Here is a 15,739-nt window from a genome sequence, read left to right as displayed (position 1 = left end):
AGCAGCCTCTACTCTCTGCAATGGCTAACATGTACAAGGATAAAGGGCCATGGCGCATGCAACTTACTCTCAAATGGTTCACAAAAAAGCAACGTGTTTGAATGCACGATATGCACATACACAGAGAGGACGGGGGATAAGGCAAATAAGGTAAAACGCCAACAGTAGGGAAGCCTCAGCAAAGAATATGCAGGTGTTCTCTGCACTCATTTTATTCTTGCAAATTTTCTGAGTTTGAAATTATTTCCAAGTAAAAGGTTTCTTTTTGTCAAGAAAAGAAAGGAAAATTCATTAGCTAGTGAAGCTAGAAAGTATATTACACCACTTTCCAACTAAAAAAAATGAACCTGTTAACCCAAAAGCCAAATCTACCAGTGGACAAACTCTACAAAATGTCACAGTACCGGGCTATAGAGGAACGCACTCCAAACTCAGGAGGTTTTGGCAAGGCCAGGTGCAAGCTCACCTCTCCAGCTACTTCTGAGCCTCGGTCACTTTTCCTTGTGATGAAAATATGCACTCTCTCCCTATTCACCAAACCCCTGTGCTACTTCACACGATAGAAAACCCTGGACTCCAGCCGGAGTGAGGTGGTTCACACCTGCAATCCCGTAACTTTGGGAGGCCAAAGCAGGTGGATCACTTGAGCCCAGGAATTTGAGGAAAGCCTACATGGCTAACATGGTGAAACCCCGTTTCTACTAAAAATACAAAGTTAGCCCGGCATGGTGGTGTACGCCGTAATGTTACTCTGGAGGCTGACACAGGAGAATTACTTGAACCCAGGAGGCGGAGGTTACAGTGAGCTGAGATCCCGCAACTGTACTCTAGCTTGGGTGACAGACAGAAACTCCGTCTCAAAAAAACAACTCTGGACTCCAGAGCCAAGGTGCTGTGTTCACTTCTCAGCTCCCTGAGATTTTATCAGCTCAGCACAGCTGCCTACTGAAAGCAAAAGGGCAAGAACCCTGAGCTAGCAGCCAGCTCCACCTGGGTCTGAACCCTCGCTCTGCTGCTCACCAGCTGTGTGACCTTAGACAAGTCATTTGCCTCTCCCAGCTAGCTGTACCAGCAATAGAAGGAAGACGATCTTCTCGTCCTGTACCTCACCAAGGGGCCTGGCTGAGCACAAGCCCTGTACAGGACCAGCAACCAGCAGGAAGGGACCAGGGTGCACCAGTACTCAGAAGGCAATTTTTTCTCAGCTATGTACGGTGGGTTCAACCTGGATAGAGCTGTGGCTCGTGATATAATTTTGTTTCACAATTCAAGCTAGAAAGAAAAACAGTTTTAGAATCAGCAATCAATGCTGCCTTCTCTACACAGATGGAGAAAGGGCCAATGAGACATTATCACAGTGTTTCCCAAATCCCCCATCGTCTCGCTGTCAGTTACCTTAGCAGTAGTCTCCAACCCTTCTTCCTCATCACACCCCCAATGATCATAACACACATCATCAGTGGTCACATGGCCAAACACAGAAGGGATTTGGGGGAGTGAGTGGCTCTGTCCCTCAGACTAGAGTATCCACATGGAAAAAGATTCTGCACCCTCACCTAGAGGATCCCAGGACCTATGAGGGGACAGATAGGTCCCCTGTGGCTCCACCTGGGGTTAAGGAAGCTGTTCAGAGCATAATGTGAGGTATTCCTGTGGCTGGGCTGGAGACACACAGTTGGAGTGCACAAGCCCCAGTCAGGGGTGCACAATGGGGGAAGGCCAGACTCCTACGCTGAAATCTCATCTCAGCCACTTAGCTTCACAAGCGCTCTGGATTTCAGCTTCCCCATCTTTAAATGAGACTAAAAATAGCATCCAGCAGGAACCTCTTGAGAGTTAATACATATTAGTGCTCAGAACAGTGTCCGGCACATGACGCATCTTAAATCAAGTTCAAATGTGCATTTAAAAGAAAATTGCTGGGCATGGTACCTCAGGCCTGTAATTTCAGCACTTTGGGAGGCCAAGGTGGGTGGATCACCAGAGGTCAGAAGTTCCAGACCAGCCTGGCCAACATGGCAAAACCCCATCTCTACTAAAAATACAAAAATTAGCCGGGCGTGGAGGTGTGTGCCTCTAATCCCAGCTAATCGGGAGGCTGACGCAGGAGAATCGCTTGAACCAAGGAGGTGGAGGTTGCAGTGGGTCGAGATCACGCTACTGCACTCCAGCCTGGGCAGCAGAGCAGGACTCTGTTTCAAAAAAAAAAAAAAAAAAAAAAAAAAACTGGTGAAGGGTCAAGTACAGCACTTGCTGCCCCACAACTCCATGGGTAAACTCCATTCACCAGCCTTCCACCCCGCCCTGTACCAGAGAGGAGGCCCAAGTGGCTTGGCCTCATCTTCAGGGAACCCACCAGGCAGGAGTCAGAAAACACACTCCTGAGAAGTGGGCTCTGACTGGTACCTTCCTCATACCCAAGTATGCTTTTAAGGCCAGGATCCCCACAGAAAGAACGACGACTAAGACCAGAGAAGCCCCAGCCTCTTGAAAGCACCAGCTAGGCAGATCCCTGCAGCACTCTCAGGAAGGACATAGGGTGAATGTGTGAAGAGGCACACGCGGGCATACAAGGAACACATCAGGCCCAGAGGCCTGCCCTCACTGCCCAGCCAAAGCCAGGGAGCCAACTGCAGCTCCCAGGTTCTGCAGGGCAACTCAAGACGCCTCCAGGGGTAGCTGCAATGTTCTCATCTGGAGAGTCATGGAATCGAAAAGAATGTTTGCTCCCTCTACCAGAGCTACCCCACCCATGCCCTACTGAGACCTCAGTCTCAGTGTGAGGTCTCCTGTGACGCCCCCCCGCCTTACCTCCCGGGTTCAAGCCATTCTCCTGCCTCAGCCTCCCCAGCAGCTGGGACTATAGGCGCCCGCCACCACGCCCGGTTAATTTTTTGTATTTTTAGTGGAGACGGGGTTTCACCGTGTTAGCCAGGATGGTCTCGATCGCCTGACCTCGTGATCCACCCACCTCGGCCTCCCAAAGTGCTGGGATTACAGGTGTGAGCCACCGTGCCCGGCCCTGGCTTCTGTTCTTACCAAGGCCACCCCACTACCAGTCATCCCGCTGCCCAGAGAGCAGCCAAAAGCAGTGAGCAACTAGCTCTGCATGGGGAGACCAGAGAAGCATCACTGAATCTGTCCAGGTTGAGCATGGGTCAGGGCCTTGGCCACCAGGTAGGAACCAGGGAGGAGGCAGACATTCCATACAGATGACACAAGCGCAGAGCCAAGAGGTGCGGTGTATCTGGGCTGGGAGCCTGGCTAGGACAGAGGAGAGGGCCACACACCCCGTGCTCCCACACCCAGGTCATCAGAGAAGATGGCCCTAGCACTTCTGCCTTCATGGGACCTTTCCTCCACTAAGAAATATTAAGAGTCATGCTTTTTCACTGTATTGGCATAAAGAAAACTGTATTAATATACACACGAAAACATTTTCTTTGACCGGAAGTTGTTTTTTTCTGCTGACTTAAAAATGAAATAAAATAACATTCGTAGGCCACTAAAAGTACCGTGGGCCAGTGATATCAGGATTCCTGTGCCTGATGGATACATCGGTCCTGCATTTAGGGGGTTTGATTTTCTGGCGCAGTTCAAGGGAAGGAGAGGTACACTGAAATAGGTAGAAAAGGGTCTCCTAGGTTGCCCGGGTTCTGATTCCCCACCACAGACTTAAGAACACACTAGCTCCTAGGCGAGTTCCAAAGCCTGGACTCACTCATCACATACACGCAGCACGCCTAAGGGCCCCGCACAGTGGCGAAGTCTCCGCTCGCGGGACGCTGGCGCCGGCCACACAACGCTAGGCTGACTCCTGGTGCCTCCTCTGGACCGGGTGTGAGCTGAGGACTCCTTCAGCGCAACGCCTCACTGAATGACAGTCTGCCACAGCCACCAATGTCCAGGCGAGGAGTTTCCAGGACTGAGAGGCTGGCACTAGGCCACTGCTGGGAGGACTTCTGCGAAACCAGGTGCCCCCGAGAGCCGCTGTCTCCAGCCCGACTCCGACGCTGGGCTGGCGGGAGGGCGCGCCCGTGGCGTAGCTCCTGGCCGCCGCCGCTCCCAGGAAGGGCCCAGAGGCAACATCCCGGACAGCACAGCTGCACGAAGTCCGAGGCGCCGCGAGCCCAGGTAAGCTCCAGCAGGCGTCCACAGAGAGTGCCAGGCGGCCCGCGAGCCAGGCCCCGCCCGCCCCTGCCCCAGGCGCGGCCCCTGCAGAAGGGCGCCGCGGGTGAAAGGAGGTCCTGGGGCGACCCCGGCCCCGCTCGCCGCCCCGCCCCCACACCGCCCCCATCGCGCGGCGCACCTGGCCGCAGCGGCTCGGTGACAGTGAGCACGAGTAGGAAGAGCAGTAGGAAGGCGCCGCTGTCTGCCTTGGGCACCATTTATCCTCCGTTCATCGTCCCCGGGGCGGCTGCGTGACCCCGCTGGGAGGCCGGACTGGGCCGGACTGAGGGTCAGGGGACCGTGCCAAGAGGAGGGTCAGGCAGGACTGGACCTGGGCGAGGCGCGGAGAGGCGGCGGGAAAGAGCTTCAGCTGGGCCGCGGGCTGGCGCGCACTCTCGGCGGCACCCTCAGGCTCCGACTCCAGCTCCGCGCAAGATGGCTGCCGTCCTGCTCGGCTCCGCGCCGCGCCGCGCCGCCCCGCCTCCCGCCCGCGACGCCGGCGCGGGCCAATGAACGCCAAGGCAGGGGGCGGGGCCAGAGCCACAGACCTCCCCCCCGAAGGGGGTGAGGCCTAAGGTCACGACGGCGGTGGGCGGGGACATAAGGGCGGTGACTGAGGGGCGGGCTCTAAGGGAAGGGCGGGACCATACGGAGTGAAGCGTGCCATTGGTTAAGCAGAGAGGCAGGGCCGGGGCCGGGGCCTGAGCGACGCGGCCTCGGAAGCGAGTAGGGTCTCCGGACGCGGGGTAGGGGCGGCGGGCGCGGGACCACCAGGACAGACATCGAAAGGCGCGGGGCATGGGACGGGGCGCCGTGGGGTCGCGCGGGTGGGGAGCGGAGAGGACGAAGCGGAAACCTGGCTGGGACTCCAACGGTCTTAACACCTGCAAGCTCAGGTCCCGTGAGCAGCCCAAAAGTGCGCCCCAAAGGGGTCTTTCTAAGGCCGAACCGCTGTGGAGGAGGGAGGGCCTGCCAGTTCTGAGGGTGGGGAAAGAGGGTCACCCTGTAAGGAACAGGAATGGCCTAACGGAGTGTCAGGCAAAGAGATACCGGGAAGGCCAGGTCCTGGAGACTGCAGCGAAGCCGGCTCCCTGGAGGACCTCCCTGCACAATGGCGAAGGGAAGGCCAACATGTGCAGGAAGGAAAGCTAGGCAAAGAGGACGCTCAGCGCCCCTGCGAACAGTGCTCCAAGTGCCACCTCTCACCTGTGATCACCAACAGGGTGAACTTTGGAGGGCAGTGTTGGCAAAAAGAGTCCAGCTCTGTAAAATATTTGAAGACATTTCTTCTGAGCCAATATGTGACCAATAGCCTGGGACACAGCCCCAGGAGATCCTGCAAGTGTCCACGGGGGTAGGGCTACAGCTTGGTTTTATACATTTTAGGGAGACAAGACATCAGTCATGTAAGGTATACAGTGGTTCAGTCGGAAAAGGCGGGACAACTTGAAAGTGGGGGTGGAGGGGGCTTCCAGGTCATGCGGATTGGCAGCTGGTTCAAAGAGTTTATCTAAAGAGGTGGAATCAATAAAAGGGACTGTCTGGATTAAGCGATTGTGGAGACCAAGCTGCTTAGACAGATGAAGCCTCCAGGTATCAGGCTTCCCAGAGAAGAAACTGTTAATGTTTCTTATTAAAAAGTGCCAGACTCGGCAGGGCGCGGTGGCTCACACCTGTAATCCCAGCACTTTGGGAGGCCGAGGTGGGTGGATCACGAGGTCAGGAGATCAAGACCATCCTGGCTAACACCGTGAAACCCCGTCTCTACTAAAAATGCAAAAAATTAGCCGGGCGTGGTGGCGGGCGCCTGTAGTCCCAGCTACTCGGGAGGCTGAGGCAGGAGAATGGCATAAACCCAGGAAACACAGGTTGCAGTGAGCTGAGATTGTGCCACCGCACTCCAGCCTGGGCGACAGAGCAAGGCTCCGTCTCAAAAAAAAAAAAAAAGTGCCAGACTCCCGGGCACAGTGACTCATGCCTGTAATCCCAGCACTTTGAGAGGCCAAGGTGGGCAGATCACCTGAAGTCAGGAGTTCAAGATCAGCCTGGCCAACATGGTGAAACCACGTCTCTACCAAAACTACAAAAATTATCCAGGCGTGGTGGCGCACGCCTGTAATCCCAGCTACTCAGGAGGCTGATGGCAGGAGAATCACTTGAACCAGGGAGGCAGAGGTTGCGGTGAGCCAAGATCACGCCACTGCACTCCAGCCTGGGCAACAGAGCAAGACTCTGTCTCAAAAAAATAAAAATAAAAATTGAAAAAGGAAAAATAAATAAAAGGTGCCAGACTCTAGTTAATTCTCTCAGGAGAAAAGACCTTCAAGGGATGGGGATTCTCTACAGAATGTAGATTTTCCCCACAAGAAACAGCTTTGCAGAGTGACTTCAAAATATGTGAAAGAAATCTGTTTTACAGTAAAATACTTGTTTCTTTCCGGGCCTGCTGTCATGCTGGTATCTTACTGCCACAGAGTCTGTTGTCGGTCTTCAAGTCTCTGTGTCGATGTTACCATTGCTTAGCTGTGCCTGAAACCTGAAGGGAGGAGGGATAATGAGGCCTGACTCCCACTTCCTATCACGGCCTCAACTAGTTTTTCAGGTTAAGTTTGGAATGCCCTTGGTGGAGAGGAGGGGTCCATTCAGATGGCTGGGGAGCTTAGAATTTTATTTTTGGTTTCCAGGAGACAGTAGTTGGGGTGTCCCCAGCAGGAAGGAGAAGGAGGCTGTCCGGAAGAAGGAGCGCCCAGAATGCACAAAGGCCTGGCAGTGGGCAGTCAGGGTTAGGGAAGAAGGTGAAGGAGCAGAGAAAAGGGGGAAGGGCCATGGCAGGTGGGGACCCAACCCAACCTGAGTGACATCCAGCCTGCACTACCAAGTCATCCCTGAGGGGCCCAGGGTTCCACTTGGCTCCTGTGAGGAAGGGGTGTTCACTTCCTCTAGGTGGATGAGGCCAAAGTCAAATCCAAGGCTAGGATAGTCGTGTGACCCCTACTCCCCTAGGGCATATCCTGGAACAGGTGCTGGACGCAGAGCCTGGCATAGCAGCGGGGCTTCACTGCCAGAAGAAACAATAGCCACTGTCCAGTGCTGCCCCTGCTGCTTATACTGTCCTCAGAGCAGCCACCAGTGCTCAGGGTGGCATCCACGCCCCGCCTTTGGCCCCCAGCCCCAGGTCTGCCCTGGGAGCCCAGCCAGGGCTGAGAAAAAAAACTAGTTCATCGAGTGCCAGGGAGCCCTGCCCGAGGACATGGCGTGCAAGATGTTCCACCAACTCTCCTCGGCCATTAAGTACTGCCACGACCTGGACATCGTGCACCAGAACCTCAAGTGTTAGAACCTTCTCCTCGACAAGGATTTCAACATCAAGCTGTTCTACTTCAGGTTCTCCAAGCTCTGCCTGCGGGATGACAATGGCCAACAGAGATTAAGCAAGACCTTCTGTGGGTTGGTGGCATATGCAGCCCCCGAGGTGCTGCAGGGCATCCCCTACCAGCCCAAGGTGTATGACATCTGGAGCCTGGGCGTGATCCTCTACATCATGGTCTGCGGCTCCATGCCCTACGACGACTCCGACATCAGGAAGATGCTGCGTATCCAGAAGGAGCACCACGTGGACTTCCCACACTCCAAGAACCTGACAGATGAGTGCAAGGACCTCATCTAGTGCATGCTGCAGCCCAACATCAGCCAACAGCTCCACATCCATGACATTCTCAGCCAATGCTGGGTGCAGCCCAAGGCACAAGGACTGCCCTCTATGGTCATCAACAAGGAGGGGGAAAGCTCCCGGGGAACTGAACTCTTGTGGACCCCTGAACCTGGCTCTGCCAAGAGGTCTGCCACCAAGCTGGAGTCTGGGGAAGAGGCACAGCCCAAGAGACAACCTGACACAAAACCTGAGGGGTTGGCAATGCAAATATCCAGGCAGTCGGATGTCCTAGGCTTCCCCAGCAAGCTGTCAACCAGGGAGAAAGAGGAAGGGCCCCCACAAAGGCCTCCAGAGATTCGCATCTAGTGAGCATTTGTGGCCCAGTATGCCAGCAGTGAATGAGATGGAGCTCACACCTTCAGGCCCAAGCTCTGAAGAAGTCAAGGCACAAACCAGAGAAGGAAGACAGTCCCGGATGAGCCGCTGTTTTCATCAGTTTCTTCTCTCTCCCCTTGAACTTCATAACCACATTGCTAAAGGAGCAATAAATCACTATATTAATGCAGATGCCAAAGTGAATGTCTGCCTCAACTGACTAGTCCTGGGCTCCCCTCCACGGGTTTCCCACTCAGATTGTGCTATGATTCCTTCTTCACTTGGGAAAACACATCCCAGCGTGCCCAGCCCAGACCATGACCTCAAGCCCGTGCTGGGGCTGGGGCTGGGAGAGACCTGGAGGGGCAGGGGCCAGAGCTGAGAGGTGAATGAGGAAGCTGCTGCCTCAGAAGGGACGCCCTTGAGTGCGGTGCTGGGGTCAGGAAAGGACAGGGAGAGGACAGGACCAAGAAGTGTGCCGAGGCACCCCTGCAGAGGAGCGCAGGCTCTGTTTACAGTTGGGACTGAGGGTCTGGGCAGACCTGCCCTCTGCAGCCCCACAAGGCTGCCAGTGGGGGTTGCAGGAGGCTGCAGAGGACAGGTGGCCAGCCTCTCAGCCACTCCTGAGCTCCCTACCCTGCTGGGCAACTCATTCATTGTGCTCTGTCCACCACAGGTCCCGTGTCCAGCCAGCACCCAGCTTTCAACAGTGCCGGGGTCACCCCACCCTGTGGTCACTCTCCAGCCCAGGAGAAGTAGGAGGCTCTGCTGGATGGCCCAACCACACTCCAGCCCAAGCATGTCCCACAGTCGTGTGTGGTCTTGAGCACGTCTTATCCCCGTCCCAGCCTGTCCCCAGAGGTGACACCCCTGCCAGCATTAGAAGTTGACACTGGCAAGTAGGATAGGCCAGGCAACCACAATGAATGCCTGGCCTGAGGACAGGGAATGCTGACCATTGGAGCCCCACAGGGGTCATGAGCCTAAAGTTGGCACCACTGGCTACAGTGTGTTACATGGCCTGTGCATATCTTAGGCAGGGCTACCTCCCCATGGCCCCTTTCTCCTCGCCCCACTGTGGACAACCTTATGTGGGCCTAAGGCTTGACACACACACAAAGGACAAGCGCTTTCAGAATCATCTCTCCCGTGGCCTCTAAGTGGATGGGGCCAAAGTCAAACCCAAGGCTAGGACAGTCGTGCGACTCCCACTCCCCCGGGGCGGGGCCTGAAGCAGGTGCTGGACACAGAGAATGTCAGAGCAGAGGAGCTCCACTGCCAGCAGCATCCATGATCACTGTCCACAGTCTACCTATGGTCACTTCTCCACCTCAGGAAGACCCCAACCTCAGTCCCCTTGGAGAAGCAGGGTCTAGTGAGAGCCTGGACCGGCCCTCCTTGCACTCCTCCTCAAGTTCACCTGCCTCCTCATGCTCCCAAAGCCCCCTTCCACATGGTTTAATTTCAGGCCTCCACCCCAACCCTCCCACCACCTCCAACAGTGTCCAGAGCCATCCCCCACCCAGCCTGGCTCCCACTGCCCAGCGGGGAGAAACCTGCCCTGGCCTCTGGGGTCCTCCTGTGGCCCAGTGCACCCTCCCCTGGCCTCTGGGGTCCTCCTGTGGCCCAGTGCATCCTCCCCTGGCCTCTGGGGTCCTCCTGTGGCCCAGTGCACCCTCCCCTGGCCTCTGGGGTCCTCCTGTGGCCCAGTGCACCCTCCCCTGGCCTCTGGGGTCCTCCTGTGGCCCAGTGCATCCTCCCCTGGCCTCTGGGGTCCTCCTGTGGCCCAATGCATCCTCCCCTGGCCTCTGGGCACCAGGCCTCACCACTGGGCCCCCATCATACACATGACCCATAATCATACAGGGAACTTGCCCCTGCAGACTCTGTCCAGCTCTCCAGGCTCAGTTGAGGGGCTGAGGCCTCCATAAAGCCTTCTAGGGGTTCTCAGCAGCCTGCCACTCTGTACTCTGCCAACAGGCCTTGAGGGGCCACCCTGTTCTTCCCACCAAGAAACTCATGGTGGAGAGGGAGCCCAGAGTGCTGGGATGGGGGCCCGGGTGGGACATCCTGAGGAATGGCTCTTGGGCCCTCCTCCCCAATTATCCCCACAGACCTGCGATGGTCCTCAGGGGAGTGGCCAGCAAGCAGGTCTGGGAGCTTCACTGTAGCTCAGCCAGGTGAGCCCGGGTGGGAGGGGCTGCGGGAGGAGTTCCTGCTCTGCGCTTTATAGCTGGAAACAGCTCAGAGAGAGTGTCTGAGATCACACTGCCCAGGGCAGGAGACCCAGGTGACCCCTCCACAGGTGGCCTCGCCATGCCGGGTAACTCCCATAGGTGGCTCAGCCCTGGCTCAGACCCCTTCAAGGACCCTCAGAGGTGCTAGGACCAGGACCTCAACAAGGCCCTCCATGGCCTGTCCATGCTCCTGCTAAGCCACATCCCTTCAAACTGTCACATGTAATAGCCATCCTCATCCCCCTCCACCTGGCTAGTTCCTCAGACCTCAGCCTTCCCCAGCTTCCCAAAGTCCAATCCCCAGTTCCCTGTCCTCACAGCACCATGGTTCTGAGGCGTGGCACAGCCACCATCGTGCACACACACTTGGCGTGACTGAGCCTCCCTCACCTCTGGGCTCCAGGAAGGCATGGGTGGTTTAGCTCATCAGTGTACCTCAGCACCCAGGGCAGGCCCTCAGTGCTTGGGGGACAAATGGGTAAACAGGTGCCTACTTTATAAAGGAAAGGAAGGTTCAGAGGGAAGTGGATTTCTTAGAGTGTGCAGGTACCTGGCTCACAGGACTGCAACCCTAGGAGCAACGCTGGAGGTCCCCAGATCCAATCCAACCCTCTCCGTCAAACACACCAGGAGTCCCGGCCCTGTGTGTGTGCTTCCTGGATGAAGCAGCCCACTCCATGCCTGGGCAACTCTGCCTCTGCAATGTTGACACCTGCCTCTTCTGGCATGTCCCCCAAGGACCAGAGAGGCACTCGGGGGGTGAAGTAGAATGCACAAAAAGAGGGAGAAGGCATTGGTAGAGTCTAGCGAGAAGGCAGATATCCGGCCAGGGCACGGTAGCTCATGCCTGTAATCCCAGCACTTTGGGAGGCTGAGACAGGCAGATTCCTTGAGGCCAGGAGTTCCAGACCAACCTGGGCAATAGAGTGAAACCCCATCTCTACTAAAAAATACAAAAATTAGCTGGGCATCATGGTGCGTGCTTGTAATTCCAGCTGCTTGAGAGGCTGAAGCATGAGAATTGCTTGAACCCTGGAATTGGAGGTTGCAGTGAGCTGAGATTGTGCCAGAGCAAGACTCCATTGAAAAGAAAGGAAAGGAAAGGGGAAAGGAAAGGGGAAAGGAAAGGGGAAAGGAAAGGGGAAAGGAAAGGGGAAAGGAAAGGGGAAAGGAAAGGGGAAAGGAAAGGGGAAAGGAAAGGAAAGGAAAGGAAAGGAAAGGAAAGGAAAGGAAAAGAAAAGAAAGGAAAGGAAAAGAAAGGAAAGGAAAAGAAAAGGGCAGGGCAAGCAGATATGCAGAGAAATGCCCCAGATAGGTCATTTAGGGGAGCAAGGGAAAGGGTCAAGGGGTGGTAAGTGGGAATTCTCATGCTCCTGGGTCCTGGCTTGCAAATTTTCATAGCCAGCCCCTTCTAGGACAAAAAAAAGGAGTGAAGTGCTGGTCATTTCAGCCATAGAGACTCCCAGGAGAAAGGAAAGCATCAAACTAAAGCTATTAACCACCGATGCTACAAAGAGCTTCGGGTGGGACTCTGGGAGGCTGTCACTGCTGGAAGGCAGTCACGGTGGGCACATCGGCCCATCCTGCTCATCTGAGCCTCTCAGTTTGGCATCCTGACTTTGGCTGACCTGTTTCTCCAATCTTTCCTAGTGACCTCCAAACACAGGGTGCTCCCTGTGTACTCCAGACAGAGTGGGTTCACACAGCCATGCCAGGGCCAAGATGTCACATCTGCCTGACATGTCCTGCCCCTCTTGTCAACCCCATGGAGTCTGTTGATCCCCAGCACCCCAGCTCCAACATCACTTCCTCTTTGAAACCTTCCACCTGGGAGCAGGCCTTCCTCCCTCTTCCCTGAATGCTGAGCACACAGCTTGTCTGTCCCAGCCACTCCCTGTGGACCCAGAATGCCTGTGATGGATGACAAATAAACATCCGTCCAAAGCACCTGAGGAGACATGTACAGGATGCCACATTTCCCAAAGCACAGATCCACACACCAGCCCTGACGCAGGATGTTCACACTGTTTCCAGGTGCAAAAGGCAGCCCGAGATGCAAAGGATACTCAATGTCAGGGTTCCAACAGGCGACTGCTGCTCACTCTACACAAAGGCCCAAACTGACATGACTCAGAACCCCCTCCTCACCCAGGTGCCTGCTCTTCCCAGTGCATGGCCTGGGTGCTCTCAGCCCCAGGATTCCCCAGCACCAGGGCCCATCCACTGACAGACTAGCAAACAAGACAGACCTGACCTTCTGTCTCCTGCTGATCCTGAGGCCCACCCTGGCCCAGCCTCCTCTCACTTGGTCGAAGGCACTGGCCCCCACCTTCATCGCAGAGCCAATTCTACTCTGTCTCTCTCTCTGCCACTGACCATCTTAAAACACAACTGGGACGGCCCTTCTCCTGTCCTGCACCTGCAGCGGCGGCCTGCCACTTAGAGAGAAAGCCCTGACTCCTTCACTTCCCTCCTACTTCCCAGCCACTCTCAGAAAAAGCCCTCTCTTCTCCCAAGCTCTCTGCTGCCCAGGTGCCTTCCTGCCGCCTCTACCCAAGGGAGGCCCTGCCCCACCCCTCAGACATGCAGGCACCTGCCCTGGACCCTGGGCACCCAGTTGGCATGTACTGCAGCCCTGACCCACCCATACACAGGCCCTTGCTCGCTGGAGCAGCAGCGACTCACCTGCCCGGCTCTCTACCCTGAGGGGCCTGCCGCCTCCACTCCCAAACACAGGGCTGCTTTCGTCTACCAGGCTTGGCACCACTGCCAGCCGGACTGGTCCAGGGCAGTCCCTCCCAGGTACCACTGTTCCCAGAACCAAGCCAGGTCCAGCTGTGTTTTCTTGAGGCCCAATAACGAGAAGCAGACAAACTAGGAAAGAAGGGAATTTATTACTGTAACTGGATACAGGGAGAAGGCTGGAGATAATTCCACCAGACCAACTCCAAGTGTTACAATTTTCTTAGTGTTTATAGAGGTTGGGGTTATATGCCTACGTGCTAGCAATCACCTAAGTCTACTGGTAACTGATTTTGTTTCAAGTAGGTCAGAGGCAAAAAAAAAAAAAAAATGCTTGCTAAGTCTGATTAAAAGGGGCCCAGTGCCTTCAAGGCCTGTCTACTGTGGTACGGGTGTGATTATTTCGATTTTATCTCCTTTACAGCTTGGTCCAGAGAGCTGCCTTAGACTATTCAATGAACCTATTCAAACAGCTGCCTGTTACCTTGACCTGTCTTCAGATTTTGTCGACCTGAGATGGGTCCTGGCACTAGGAATGTAAAACCGTTCCTGTTATTTTGGCTGGCTCCAGCAAGAGAGAAGCCCATGCAGGGCTCCTACTGACCGTATGTTTCATTTCTAGCTTCGATGTCTGGGCACTAATTTCCCTAGATTTAACTATGTGCTCAATGTTAAGGCAGTGCTGTGGAAATCTGTCTGTGTACCCGGGGTGCTATGCAGGCCTGTCTGGGTGACTGTCAGGGAGAACTGTCCTGCCACACCAAGGACACAGCCCAAGGGGGGCTTTTTTCACAGCCCAAAGCAGCTGCAGAAAACCCACCCTAGTGAGACAAAGACCAACGCAGGGTCGGTCCTCACAGCCAGGTGATGGAAACAGGCTGGACATGGGCCGCCTCCCCTCTGGCCTGACTTGTGTGACAGGGAAACCAATGCAAGCAGCAGCAGCAGGGTTACCACAGTCCTGTCTGGGGACAGGCTTCCTTCCAGCGGGTGGGGAGCAGGCGCTCCTGCCAGACCAGCCTGGCTTCCATGGTTCCAGGAACCCTGTTCCCCCTCAGCCCAGTCCCCGCCCCCACTCCTTGGCTTTATGAGTTCATTCGCTGAAGTCACCCAGAGACAATGCTGAGTGTTCCACCCCTGAGTTGAAGCCCAGCCCAGCCCAGCCAGACACCTCCCGGTAGTGTAAATGAGGACAATGCCTGCTGGCCCACGTGACGGGGGGATGTAGACGGCAGCGGCGCCAGTCGCTCCTGGCACCATGGACGATGCCACAGTCCTAAGGAAGAAGGGTTACATCGTAGGCATCAATCTTGGCAAGGGTTCCTACGCAAAAGTCAAATCTGCCTACTCTGAGCGCCTCAAGTTCAATGTGGCTGTCAAGATCATCGACCGCAAGAAAACACCCACTGACTTTGTGGAGAGATTCCTTCCTCGGGAGATGGACATCCTGGCAACTGTCAACCACGGCTCCATCATCAAGACCTACGAGATCTTTGAGACCTCTGACGGGCGCATCTACATCATTATGGAGCTTGGCGTCCAGGGCGACCTCCTCGAGTTCATCAAGTGCCGGGGAGCCCTGCACGAGGATGTGGCACGCAAGATGTTCCGACAGCTCTCCTTGGCTGTCAAGTACTGCCACGACCTGGACGTTGTCCACCGGGACCTCAAGTGCGAGAACCTTCTCCTCGACAAGGACTTCAACATCAAGCTGTCTGACTTCGGCTTCTCCAAGCGCTGCCTGCGGGACAGCAATGGGCGCATCATCCTCAGCAAGACCTTCTGCGGGTCAGCGGCATATGCAGCCCCCGAGGTGCTGCAGGGCATCCCCTACCAGCCCAAGGTGTACGACATCTGGAGCCTGGGTGTGATCCTCTACATCATGGTCTGCGGCTCCATGCCCTACGACGACTCCGACATCAGGAAGATGCTGCGTATCCAGAAGGAGCATCGTGTGGACTTCCCGCGCTCCAAGAACCTGACCTGTGAGTGCAAGGACCTCATCTACCGCATGCTGCAGCCTGACGTCAGCCAGCGGCTCCACATCGATGAGATCCTCAGCCATTCGTGGCTGCAGCCCCCCAAGCCCAAAGCCATGTCTTCTGCCTCCTTCAAGAGGGAGGGGGAGGGCAAGTACCGCGCCGAGTGCAAACTGGACACCAAGCCAGGCTTGAGGCCCGACCACCGGCCTGACCACCGACCTGATCACAAGCTTGGAGCCAAAACCCAGCACCGGCTGCTGGTGGTGCCCGAGAACGAGGACAGGGTGGAGGACAGGCTGGCCGAGACCTCCAGGGCCAAAGACCATCACATCTCCGGAGCTGAGGTGGGGAAAGCCAGCACCTAGCATGACGATGGCCCCGTCGTGTGTGGTGGGGGCCGTGGTAGGGGGGCATGGCGCAGTCGGCCTTCACATTAACTAAGTAGGCAGGTAGGATCTGAAGAAGGCACAGGTGCAAGTAAAATTCGTCAATTAAACCACTATTTTGATTACGTTCCATTAGCTTTCTTCCACTTAGTAGCAAAGACGTTCTTTACTGACCACCAAATAAACCACAGGGTG

The 15,739-nt window shown here is 55.7% G+C and overlaps 2 protein-coding genes and 1 pseudogene across 7 annotated transcripts in view; 2 read left to right on the top strand and 1 right to left on the bottom strand.

Moving 5' to 3' along the window:
- The window catches only part of DGCR2 (DiGeorge syndrome critical region gene 2), an 80,539-nt gene extending 75,897 nt beyond the window's left edge, over positions 1-4,642 (bottom strand). For 3 of the 6 annotated variants that reach the window (XR_005239160.2, XR_012089542.1, XM_037994841.2), the window contains exon 1: positions 4,310-4,641. Coding sequence is in view for 4 of the 6 variants with exons in the window: in XM_037994841.2 (XP_037850769.2) it covers positions 4,310-4,388 (79 nt within the window). In the remaining 2 variants the exon portion in view is untranslated. Of the gene's footprint in view, positions 1-4,309 lie in introns of all 6 variants that reach the window. The other 3 variants (XM_037994840.2, XM_007975075.3, XM_037994842.2) reach the window with 2 other exon arrangements.
- A 326-nt stretch (positions 4,643-4,968) lies between these two features.
- On the top strand, positions 4,969-8,498 carry LOC103223610 (testis-specific serine/threonine-protein kinase 1-like; annotated as a pseudogene).
- Positions 8,499-13,315: 4,817 nt separating this feature from the next.
- Positions 13,316-15,738, top strand: TSSK2 (testis specific serine kinase 2). Its single transcript, XM_007975069.3, has one exon. It carries the CDS (start codon positions 14,435-14,437, stop codon positions 15,521-15,523), a length of 1,089 nt encoding a protein of 362 aa, XP_007973260.3. The 5' UTR covers positions 13,316-14,434; the 3' UTR covers positions 15,524-15,738.
- The last annotated feature ends 1 nt before the right edge of the window (position 15,739 follows it).

The sequence above is a fragment of the Chlorocebus sabaeus genome, chromosome 19, assembly GCF_047675955.1.
Source record: "Chlorocebus sabaeus isolate Y175 chromosome 19, mChlSab1.0.hap1, whole genome shotgun sequence".
Lineage (NCBI taxonomy): Eukaryota > Metazoa > Chordata > Mammalia > Primates > Cercopithecidae > Chlorocebus > Chlorocebus sabaeus.
The sequence above is the reverse complement of the archived record's forward strand: the minus strand, read 5'-3'. Positions and strand labels throughout refer to the sequence as shown.